At 41.4% G+C, this 12750-nt stretch overlaps 1 protein-coding gene across 5 annotated transcripts in view; it reads left to right on the forward strand.

Moving 5' to 3' along the window:
- The first annotated feature begins 133 nt into the window (after positions 1-133).
- The window catches only part of TCEANC2 (transcription elongation factor A N-terminal and central domain containing 2), a 36981-nt gene continuing 24364 nt past the window's right edge, over positions 134-12750 (forward strand). Inside the window, exons 1-3 of one of the 5 annotated variants that reach the window (XM_079899383.1) lie at positions 177-485; positions 947-1237; positions 6130-6276. In XM_079899383.1, the coding sequence (XP_079755509.1) occupies positions 6262-6276 (15 nt within the window). In that variant the 5' untranslated portion in view covers positions 177-485; positions 947-1237; positions 6130-6261. Of the gene's footprint in view, positions 486-946; positions 1238-6129; positions 6277-12750 lie in introns of all 5 variants that reach the window. The other 4 variants (XM_079899380.1, XM_079899379.1, XM_079899381.1 and 1 more) reach the window with 4 other exon arrangements.

The following is a 12750-nucleotide window of genomic DNA, read 5'->3' on the forward strand; positions in this document are numbered from 1 at the left end:
CAGTCCCGCGGGCCACTGCTTCCGCCTTTGCCGTCCTCTCAGCTCCGCCCTGACCCGCCCGAAACTGCCGCCTCTCGCCCCACCTCTAGGACTACGAACTTCTAGACTGGCGAGAGGAAGTGGGTCCAAACATCGCGAGTACTAGAGCGAAGCGACTCCTTAGCTTCGCGAGGCACGCTGGGGCATGTGGTTCTCCATAGGCGGGAGGCGCACGGTGGGTTGGGAAAGTTGGTCTCGGAGAACTACAGCCGCCCTAGGTGCGCCCGAGCCCGCCCCTTCGCGGTGTATTCTGGGGAATGTGGTTTGGTTCACACCCACCTCCTCCACCCACTGGCGTCGGTGTTCTTCCGGCTGGCTGAGCCTCTAACGAGAAACTGCAGCAGTGGAAGGAAGCGTCGTTTAGTTCTGACCCCCGAGGTCTAGGCTTGGGCCCTCAGAGGGTGCGTTCTGGAGAGGCCCAGCTGCTGACAGGGCTGCTTTTCCTGGTGGGTCTCATCTCACATGACATCGTTGTTAGGCTTCCCCTTCCTGGGCTCCTGAGTGCTGAGGGCAGAGGAAGGTGGTGGTTCCCTTTGCTCTGGGATCAGAGCAGGACAGTCGTGGTTAGGGTCCTTTGACCACGGAGTAGTTCCTGGAGATGACTGGTTGCTGAGAGGACCATGCTGAGATCTGGAGGAGGTTGTTGGTTATTGGTTACTAGGGGAACCCTTGGGGTTGTGGCTATGGTGCGGTAATTACAGCTTCATTGAACCCGGGGGAACTCTAACCCTGCCACAACCCAACCTAAGTTGGAAGAGGCTTTAGAAGTCACCAGGTTCAACGCCTGGCCCAGTATTGGAAGCCCCTCTACAGTGTGCACTTCTGAAAGCTAGACACCTCCTAATTCAGGAAGTAGACCCATCATTGTATACAGTTTTCAGTTTTTAGGAAGATGTTTCTTTTTCAGGAGGAAATCTTCCTGTGAATTTCACCCAAGAGTCCTAATAATTCAGGAATGCTTCCAGAGTGTGTAGAACCCAATTGTGTCACTTTAGGGAACACACATCACAGAAGCTTTGATGACGTTTTAGAACCTGCCCTCTTTCTTGAGCAGAACACGGTGCAAACACGTGAAGGTAGTTGGAGTCCCCTAGCAATGGATAAATTCGTCCTTCGAACACCCAGAATCCAGAATAGTCCTCAGAAGAAAGCTCCTGGAGGAAAGATTTACAAGCAGGCCACGATTGAATCTCTGAAGGTGAGAGGGGATCTGGGAGTGGAGAAAATGTGCAAAGGACTGTGATAGCAGGAGGTCTGGAGGAATTCTACTATGGAAGACCTATGAATTACCTATTTCTGTGCGTCCTCCCCAGAGTGTTCCTGACCACTCCAGGTTTGTTTCCGTCATACCCTGTTTATCAATTCCTGCGCTATGTTACACTCTTCTAATTACTTTGGCTTTGTGGTATGTTTTGCTAGCTGGTAGGATAAGCCCCCTAAGTTATTCTTCTTTTGCAAAATTTTCTTGTCTATTAAATGGAATGTTAAAGTACCAAATATGATTTTGTGTTCCCTGTACAAACTCAGTAAGATTGGGTGATGATACCATACCCTCATATCCTATTGACCAGAACCGTATCACGTGGCCTTTACAGCGACAGCTGAGATTGGAAGAGAGACTGTTAAAATAGACTCTTTGCAACCTCAAACTGTCTGATTTCTGTTAGCAAGGAAGAAGCAAGGAATAGATACAGGATAGACAACCAACACTGAATCAATGGATATAAGTACCCAATTAATGGTAATTATTACTTCACTAAAAACAAACAAAAAACCGTTTGTAATTAGTTCCCTTTGTCTTCTTGAACCTCCCCTCCTACATTACTGACTTTTTCTTTTCGGTTCCCTTTATTGCTTCCTATTTTCTCAACTAGACTACTAATGTTTGTGCTCCCCAGAGCTTTGTCACATTTTATGTGTTTGGCCAGGGTGATCTTATTCATCTTAAGGCTTCCCATGCTGCTGACTGCCAAACTTGCACCTCTAGACTAGATCTCTGAAGGTGAGAGTGAGATCTGGGGCTAGAGAAAATGTACAAAGGACTGTGATAACAAGGTGGCCTCCTGAGTACTTGACTGATATACTCAGTTGGATTTCTCTTCTAGATGTGCCACAGGCTTACCAGACCCAGATTAGAAAGCAGTAAAGGAGAGTATAAACAAAAGCCCTGGGTTCTAGGCCCTACTGTGCAGCTGTGTGATCTTCAGTAAGTCATTTCCTTCTCTGGGATCTCACTTTGTCCTCATCTGGAAAATGTAGTGTTTGACCTACAGCAGTGTTTCTTCAAAGGAACACTGTTGTCCTTTGAGGCAAGATAATTGTTCATCATTTGGAACTGTCCTGTGAGTTGCACAAAATTTAACATCCCTGGCACTCAGACAGTAAATGTCAGTAGCAATGTCCCATTGTGATGACCAAAAATGCCCTACATATTTACAAGTACCCCTTGGTTGAGACCTACTGAGCTCTAGATGGTCTTTAAAATCTCTCCTAGTTTTGCAGTTTTGTGACTTCCTGGAACACATTCAAGGTTTTCAACTGTTTGTCAGGGTATCCATGGATAACTGTACACAGTAGTGATTCTCAGTGAGGGATGGTGGTGGGCAGGATTGTGATATCAGACTGTCTGGAAGAAAAAGAGGATGGTAGTAATTGAACTACATGTACACTCACATACAAATACCCAGATTCTAATATACCTTCACCTGACCCTTCTGCCCTTTGTGTCCCCACGTGGGCCCCAGTTGAGAATCACTGTGTGTGATGATGAGAATGAGCCAAGTGAAGATTATGGAATTAGAATAAACAATAGGCATATGGAATAACATTCTCTTTAAATGCAATAGTTTTTCTTCCAAACCTGTTTTTTATTCTCCTGTATTTATTTTATATCCATATACCAAGAAACTGGAACTAGAAACTTAGAAACGATCCTTAATTCTTCTCTCTTATATCTAGTTTTCAATTCTGTCTCCTAAAAATCCTTTTTGCCCTTAACATCTCCCACTTTAAATTCAAAATCTTGTTGAGGGCTTCCCTGGTGGCGCAGTGGTTAAGAATGCGCCTGCCAATGCAGGGGACATGGGTCCGAGCCCTGGTTCGGGAAGGTCCTGCATGTCGCGGAGCAACTAAGCCTGTGCGCCACAACTACTCAGCCTGCGCTCTAGAGCCTGCGGGCCACAACTACTGAAGCCCGCACACTTAGAGCCTGTGCTCTGCAACAAGAGAAGCCACAGCAATGAGCAGCCCACGCACCGCAACCAAGAGTAGCCCCCGCTTGCCTCAACTAGAGGAAGCCCTTGTGCAGCAACAAAGACCCAACTCAGCCAAAAATAAATAAATAAGTAAATTTATTTAAAAAAAAAATCTTGTTGAATTTAGACCAGTGCCATGGTCTGTTAACTTGTCTCTGTGCCCTTGGCATCCCCTGTCATTCCAGCCTCCACACTTACGCCAGAGAAATAAGTCTTTAAAAAAAAAAAAGAAAATCTACTCAGGTCACCTCCCTGCCTGAGGAAACCACTTCCCTTAGTGGTTTCAAATTACCTTTTGATAAAGACATTTCTTTACGTGGTACCCAAGGCCCTCTTGTGACCTGGTACCTGCTTGCCCTGCTGCTCTTCTTATTTACATTCCATGCAGTGTCAACCACTCACAATTTCCCAAAGATGTTGTGTTCTGTCATACCTCTGTACCTTTGCTTATGCTGTCCTGTCTGCCTTGAACGGCTTTTTTCTCTTGTCTTGGAGGCAATATAGTATAGTAATTAAGAACACAGACTCGAGCCAAACTACCTGTGTTAAAATCCTGGCTCTGCCACTTAAACTACCTGTGTGACCTTGGACAAGTTAACCTCTCTGTGTCTTTCCTCATCTATAAAATGGGATTAATAATAATATCTATTTTATAAGGTAGTTATGAAGTTTGAGTGAGTCGATGTATGTAAAGTGCTTGGAACAGAGCCTGGCACATACTAAATACTATGTAAGTGTTTGCTGTTATCAGGTACTTTATGAAATCCTTTGTTCGCATGACCTAGTCAAGAGTTTCCTCTGCTATAAGGTCTTTCCTAACCACCCTCTGTCCCCCAGATACAGAGCCAATCTAATCTCTCCCTTCTCTAAGCCATCCCTATATCTTAACATGCTTCTACCATCGCACTTACTTGTGCTATATAATAAGTGTTTCTTTACATGCCTGTGTCCCGCTACACTCTCAGCTTCTTGAAAGACTATGTCTTATTGGTTTTGTGGCCCCAGTAGCTGGCATGGGGCTTGGCATATAGAAGACCATGGTGCATTTTTCTGAATGACGAAATGGTTAGTTTTTGGTTTTTGGTTTTTGGCTGCACCCTGCGGCATGCTGAATGACCAAATGAATTAAACTCTAAAAGCCTTGGCATGGCATGTGAGACCCTTTCTATTGTTCTGTCTGAGGTGCCATCTCACCTCATCTCTTATAGCTCCCCCTTCACGGGAATGCATTCCAGCCACACCCCATTTCCTGCTCTTCTCTATCTAAGCTATTCTCTTTCATGTCTCCAGGGCTTTGACTTGATGTTGGTCCCCTTTCCTGCATCTTTTACAGAGTGAATTCCTACCCATTTGTCATCCCGCTCAAGTGAATCTTAGATTGTTTCATGAGTACAGGGACCTTGGGCATTTCATTTACCTCTCCATCCTTGGACCTGTCACAGTGCTTGGCACATACTAAGTGGTCAATAAATATTTGTTAAATAAGTGAATGATGAAATGCTTCCTGGGTCCTTTGTGGGGAATTAATCTTTCCCTCTTCGATACTCTCTTGGCACTTGGTTCAAATATCTGTTGTAGCACTTACCTTACTGTATTGTAATTATCTGATTACCTGTAGTTTCCCCAATCTATTATGAACTGTTAGGACTGGGACTGCAGTCTCTTATGTTCTGATTCTGCTTGAAGACCTAACACAGTGCCTGCTACATTGTATGTAAAAATTTTTTGAATAAACAATAATCATTATTTGGGGATGCCCTTGCTGGGTCTGGATAGTAAGCTACTCCACCAATGTTACTGTGAAACAACTTTATGCTCAGTACTGTGCTAGGTACTTTAGGGAACATAAGAAAAATTTAAGATAAAAGTATGAGCCTTAAAATAAAAAGAACCCACCTGCCAATACAGGGGACATGGGTTCGAGCCCTGGTCCGGGAAGATCCCACATGCCGCGGAGCAACTAAGCCCATGCACCACAACTACTGAAGCCTGCACGCTCTAGGGCCCGCGAGCCACAACTCCCGAGCCTGTGTGCTGCAACTGCTGAAGCCTGCGTGCCTAGAGCCAGTGCTCCGCAACAAGAGAAGCCACTGCAATGAGAAGCCTGCGTACCGCGATAAAGAGTAGCCCCCACTTGCTGCAACTAGAGAAAGCCCACATGCAGCAACAAACACCCAACGCAGACCAAAAAAAGAGTTAAGAGAGGAAAGAGCTCAGCATCTGTTTTAGTGGTCAGAGCACCTTAAAGAGATGGAAAGATTTGGCTAGGTAGAGGGAAGTAGCGACATATAACCATTCAGTAAGTGGTACTTGCTGTTCTCTTTCGTTTATGCATGCACACATGCTTACTTTCCTGTGTATACAATGGCAAATTAAAAACAAGTTGAGTTAAATATGAATTCTAGAGAGTTAACTAGGTCCACGTTCTGCCAAGTGACTATTCTCACACACCACTATCATGTTTTAATGACAAGAATCTGCTGAATATTCAAGCCTCAATTTCCTCATCAGTAACATCAGAAATAATATTTAAGCTGCAGGGTTGTTATGAGGGCTAAATAAATAAATGCATATTGAAAGGGCTAAGCATTGTGCCTGGCACACAATAAAAGCTAATAAATAGTTCCCTCTTTTCTTGTATGGAAAAAAAGAGGCTGTGTAGTAAAACTAGAGCTGAGAATGATGATGATGATGATAGTAATAATGATTCCTGCTTACATTTATTGAGCCCATTTCTGTGGGCCAGGCATTGTGCTAAGTGCTTTACATATATTAACTCTTTAACTTCTAATAATAGCTCTGTGAAATGGATGGTTTTATCATTTATATTTTACAGATGAAGAATCTAAGGCACAGAGAGATTAAGTAGCTTGTCCAAAGTTATGAAGCTTTCAGTGGCAGAACTGGGATTTGAACTAGAAAATCTGGTTCCACAGTCTGTGAACTAAAGAAAAGTGGAGGTTTCTGAATGCCAGCAGAGGAGGTATAAAAATCTTGGAATATTAGGACCATTGTACTTCTGTTATCAGCATATTACAAGTAATTTTGCCATAGCCTTATCACATTCAATAAAAGTGACACTCAGTAAGCTCATGTGGTGTACATTTGAATAGTAAAGGTTAATTTGGTTAATCTCTTCTTTCTTCCTAAGGGAAAGTGATTTCTTCTGTTGGTTGCACTAGGAGATTTTTTTAAATGCAAAGATTCTGAAAAGATGCTAATTATTTTAGGTTCTGCACTTAAGAATGCTTTATAAATCTTTATACTCCCTTTGTAGGATTGACTAGCCAATATGTTGTCCCCTGCCCCCACCAGTGGAATGGTGCCCATTTTATTGCTTATGAGCGAAGCATTTTCCTTAATTGGTTTTACCAAACCTGATATTCCAGCTATCCACAACTGTTAAGACCAGATGGTATTTTGGAGAGCACCTTTTCTTTCTGGCAGTAACCATTCCACTACTCATTATAGCTTCCCCATTCATATTTTATTTCCACTTCCCTTTTTCCTCTAAATAATTCAGATAAGAACTTGCAGTATCCATTTTGGGGCCCATATGTGGACAAAAATAGGGAAACATTCTTTGTATGTATATGGAATTCTCTGGAACGGGCTGCTATATTTTTCTATTTTTGCCCTAATATTTCAGATCTGAATACTGTACTTAGTCCTTGAGGGTAGATATAACTTTGTTCAATTACATCTACTGCACACTGGGGATAGAGAGACAAGTAAGAAATTGTTCTGGCCCTCAAGTTGTTCATAGTCTAATGGAGAAGACAGCCTTGTAGATAACTATTTGCAGAAAGTACAGATGGGGCAATTGAAGCCTGTGCAGATTACAAACTCAAAAGGGAGTTTGGTCAGATGCGGTTAGAGAGAGGCAAGCAAGGCTTCATACAGGAGGTGATTCTTGAAGAGTCTTTCAAAATAAGTAGGTGTTATCATGTGGTTCAGGCAGAGGAAGAGCATCCCAGGCAGAGGATGTGAAATACTGTGGTTGTTTAGGCAGCTTCAAATAATTTGATGTATGTTGAGCCAACGGTGAGGCTGAAAAGGATTTCAGGAGCCAAGTCATGTTTGTTAAGACCTTTTATGCCATACTAAAGAGCTTAGGCTTCTGTAGTTCCATATGCTGGAATGATCGGATATGAAAACCCCAACCTCATTCCAGCCATGTAGAAATGCTCAATAAAAAGTCTCCTGTACAGGGACTTCCCTGGCAGTCCAGCAGTTAAGAGTCTGCTCTTCCACTACAGAGGGCGTGGGTTCCATCCTTGGTCGGGGAACTAAGATCCTGCATGCCGCATGGTGCAGCCAAAAACGAAAAAAAAGTCTCCAATACAGAACTGAGCTTGAAAAGAAGAAAGAGAAACACTCAGGTGCCAGGAAGAAAGAGGAAATCCAAACCCAGAGCTGGAGATAACAGGCATACCTTGGAGATATTGTGGGTTACGTTCTAGACCACTGCAATTATGCGATTTTTTTTTGGTTCCCAATGTATATAAAAGCTACGTTTCTGCTATACTGTAATCTGTTAAGTGTACAATAGCATTATGTCTAAAAAAATGTACATACCTTAATTTAAAAATTGCTAAATAATTATTGCTAAATAATGCTAACTATCATCTGAGCCTTCAGCGAGTTGGAATCTTTTTGCTGGTGGAGGCCTTGCCTCGATGTTGGTGGCTGCTGACTGATGAGGGTGGTGGTTGCTGAAGGTAGGGGTGGCTGTGACATTTTCTTAAAATACGACAATGAAGTTTGCCATCAATTGACCCTCCTTTCATGAATGATTTCTCTGTAGCATGCAGTGCTGTTTGATAGCATTTTACTCACAGTAGAACTTCTTTCAAAATTGAAGTCAATCCTACCAAACCCTGCTGCTGCTTTATCAACTAAGTTTATGTAATCCTTCATTGTCATTTCAACAATCTTCACGGCATCTTCACCAGCAGTAGATTCCATCTCAAGAAACCTCTTTCTCTGCTCATCCATAAGAAGTAACTCGTTATCTATTAAAGTTTAATCATGAGATTGCAGCAATTCAGTCATATCCTTAGGTTCCACTGCTAATTCTAGTTCTCTTGCACGTTCCACCACATCTACTGTTAATTCCTCCACTGAAGTCTAGAACCCCTCAAAGTCATCCATGAGGTTTGGAATTAGCTTCTTACAAACTTCAGTTAATGTTGATATTTTGACTTCTAGTGAATCATGAATGTTCTTAATTGCATCTAGAACGGTGAATTCTTTCCAGAAGATTTTCAATTTACTTTTCCATCAGAGGACTCAACTATCTATGGCAGCTATAGCCTTACGAAATGTATTTCTAATCTATTTCTAGATACGTGTATCCTAGAAATGTGTTTCTAGGACTTGAGAGTCAAAATTACTCCTTGCAGCAGAATGGATGTTGTGTTAACAGGCATGAAAACAACATTAATCTCGTTGTACATCTCCATCAGAGCTCTTGAGTGACCAGGTGTATTGTCAATGAGCAGTGATATTTCGAAAGGAATCTTTTTTCGAAGTAATAGGTCTCGACAGGGGGCTTAAAATATTCAGTAAATCATGTTGTAAACAAATTTGCTGTCATCTAGGCTTTGTTGTTACACTTATAGAGCCCAGTCAGAGTAGATTTCACATAACTGTTAAGGGCCCTAGGATTTTCAAAATGGCAAATGAGCATTGGCTTGTACTTCAAGTCACCAGCTGCATTAGCTCCTAACAAGATCGTCAGCCAGTCCTTTGAAGCTTTGAAGCCAGGCATTGATTTCTCTCTAGCTATGCAAGTCCGAGATGTCATCTTCTTCCAATATGAGGCTGTTTTGTCTACATTGAAAATCTGTTGTTTAGTGTAGCCACCTTCATTGATTATCTTAGATGGATCTTCTGGATTACTTGCTACAGCTTTTACTTAGGCACTTGCTGCTTCCTTGTACTTGTATGTTATAGAGACGGCTTCTTCCCCTAAACCTTATGAACCAACCTCTGCTAGCTTTAAACTTTTCTTCTGCAGTTTCCTCACCTCTCTCAGCCTTCATAGAATTGAAGAGAGTTAGGGCCTTGCTCTAGATTAGGCTTTGCCTTAAGGGAATGTTGTAGTTAGTTTTTTTGTTTTTTTATGATTCTGATTTCTCTCCTTTCTTAACTTATCAATTATACTTCTTTATTTTTTTTGAATTTTATTTTATTTATCTTTTATACAGCAGGTTCTTATTAGTTATCCATTTTATACATATTAGTGTATATATGTCAATCCCAATCTCCCAATTCATCACACCATCACCCCCCCTCCCCGGGAATGTAGTTAGTTTGATCTGTGCAGACCACTAAAACATTCTCATATAAGCAATAAGGCTGTTTTACTTTCTTATCATTTGTGTGTTCACTGGAGTAGCACTTTTAATTTCCTTCAGGAACTTTTCCTTTGCATTTATGACTTGGCTAACTATTTGATGCAAGATGCCTAGCTTTTGGCCTGTCTCGGCTTTCAACATGCCTTCCTCACTAAGCTTAATCATTTCTAGCTTTTGATTTAAAGTGAGAGACATGTTTCTCTTCCTTTCACTTAAACATTTAGAGGCCATTGTAGGGCTATTAATTGACTTAATTTCAATATTGTTGTGTCTCAGGGAACAAGGAGGCCCAAGGAGAGGGAGAGAGATGGGGAAATGGCTGGTTGGTGTAACAGTCAGAATATTTATCAGTTAAGTTTGCTGTCTTGTATGGGCATGGTTTGTGGCACCCCAAAACAATTACAATAGTAACATCAAAGGTCACTGATCACAGATCATAACAAATATAATAATAATGGAAAAAGTTTGAAATGTTGCAGGAATTACCAAAATGTGACACAGAGACACAAAGTGAGCAAATGCTGTTGGAAAAACAGCATCTGTAGACTTGCTCGTTGCAGGGTTGCCACAAACCTTCAATTTGTTAAAAAAAAAAAAAATGCAGTATCTGCAAAGTACAATAAAGTGAAGTGCAATAAAACAGGGTATGCTTGTATATAGTTCCATGCAAACCAGGTACAGAGTTTAGGGGCTGGGGTTTTAGGGCCAGTATGGGGACAGCAGATAAGGCTTCAGGCCACATGAAGCTGGGAGTCAACACAGGGCTACTATGCTTTTGAAAAATGAACTAGAAAAATTCCATCCACCAGTCCAAGGAATCAGCATGAAGATTGTATCATCTCAGGGTTTGAGTTCAAAAAGAGTTGACCATAATAAATTAGAACCTCACACTTATTACTATGTGTGTATGTATATTTTTAACTTCGTGCTATCTGCAAAGCTGAAAAATTAACATGAAAACTGGCCCAGAACCAGGGAAATCCAAAGGCCTTGGCAAAGGCAAAGGTGAGATTTCCCTGTTAAGACACTTCACAACCTAGAGTACACAGGACTCCTGTGGAAAACAGTCTCCATTAAAGATGAATTCATGGTCAAAAATTACAAAACTCTACAATAAAATAAATTACCAGGAGGGAGGATGAGCAGGCAGATGTAAATAATAGAATTTCTACTCCAAGAAGCGGAGATAACAGTCTGAAAGAGACCTTAAATATGTTTAAAATGTTCACAGGATAATGAAAGTAATAGAAATGACAAGAATAGGATAGTATGAAAAGAAAACAGGCAGATTTAGAGAAAAAAACAATTTGTCCAATGAAAAAGCATATTTGTTGACAAAGAAACACATTGAACAGGTTAAAAGTAGGTAAGTCATAGCTGTGGAGAGAAATGCTGAATTGAAAGCTAGATCTGAGTAAATCACTTAGAATGCATCCCACAGAAATGGAAATATGACAAGTTAAGAGACTTGAAGGACAGGCAGAGACCATGTATATTTCTAATAAGCGTTTCAGAAGGTAGAGACTTGTGAGGAGGATACTGGTATAGATTTCATTGAGTATCTTAAAACTTGTAAGGGCAAACACTAAAATGATAGAATGTATAACTTCCAAGCCATAAAAGAAAAAACAAGATTAAAGAAAACTCAGGCTGTTAAATAAAAGATAAGAAAAGAAGAAAAAAGCAAAGAGAAAGTATGTCCAGTGTATCAGTAATCATAATAAATGCAAATGGATTAAACATGCCTATTAAAAGATAGAAACTCTCAGATTGGATAGGGGAGGAGGAGCAAAGTAAAGCAGCCATAGGCTATTAAAGCATAATGACCCAGAAAAAAGTTGAAAGTAAAGGATGGAAGACATATGAGTGTATAATAGGCAGGAGTTCATTGAAGCAATGTTTATAATAGGGAAAATGTGAGGGGGGAAAAAGTCCCTAAATATCCATTAAGGAACTAGATTTTAAAATTCTAAGACATTGTATATAAAAATAATGGAATAATAGTCAATACTATTAAAATAGATCAACTGGGTTTATACGTATCAGTATGGATAAATCAAGAAATTATACTGAGTGAAAAAAGCAAGCTGCAGAATATTATATTTACACCTTCTTCCTACTGAAAATATCCCTTACCTGGCTTCATCGATTTATTTGTCATACCATTTAACACTAATACTATTTTATATTGTAACAGATCATTAAAAAGGGCTCTGTCTCAATTTTGGCTAGGGCTCCTAAAGGCTGAGAACAAAGGAATAGCTATAAAATGGTGTTCCCAAATGTTATTCTAGACCATCTATACAGAACTTGTGAAGGCAGATAATGAAGACCAGTTTTGGAATCCTGAACCTATCACCTACCGTAGGCAATAAAGAAAGTTGAAGGTAAAAAAAAAAGAAGGTTGAAGGTAAAGAAGGAGAGGAGATAGAATTCCTTTGGATAAAGTGGGAGGGCTATGGTATTTTCACTTGGAGAACGTGACCTCAGTTCCTGGAGTTGGTGGACACAGAGACCAGACCTGTGCCTGGGAAAGTCTAAAAACAGGGTGGCAACTGATGCCACAAGAAGGAGAAGTGGCTGCTGTGGGAAAGCTGTTATGCACAGAGTTTTTCAGGGCAAAGATGTGGGCATAGTGGAGAAAATGCTAACTGGCCTGGAGTTGAATTAAAGGAGCTCAGTTCACAAGGATCCTTGGAAGGGCAGTGGGACCCCTACAGAGAGAGTGGGTGAAGCAGTTGCCAGAAACTGGAGACTTAGGGTGGACCTGTAAGCCGCTGGCTGGAAGAGGCCTTGCTAGTGTTGTGGGAACTGCAGGTGAGATCTCAACCATGGGAGCTCTCCACGGAACCACAAAAACGTCTCATGAATATCTGCCAAGTCTAGAGAGCACTGAAACCTGATGAGCGTAGCATCACAACCAAAAATAAGGCTTCTGCTTTCCCTTACTGCTGCTTTTTTTCCCAGTTTCGAACCTGGAAGGGCCAAAGACCAAAGCAAACAAGCAGATGGGGGAGGAGGAGAAGCAGAGGTGGGGAAATAGAGAAGTCCCCAGACATCCCCTTCTCCCACCACGGGCAGCTAGGCTAGACCCC

Source organism: Stenella coeruleoalba, assembly GCF_951394435.1.
Source record: "Stenella coeruleoalba genome assembly, chromosome: 1".
In the NCBI taxonomy this organism is placed as follows: Eukaryota; Metazoa; Chordata; class Mammalia; order Artiodactyla; family Delphinidae; genus Stenella; species Stenella coeruleoalba.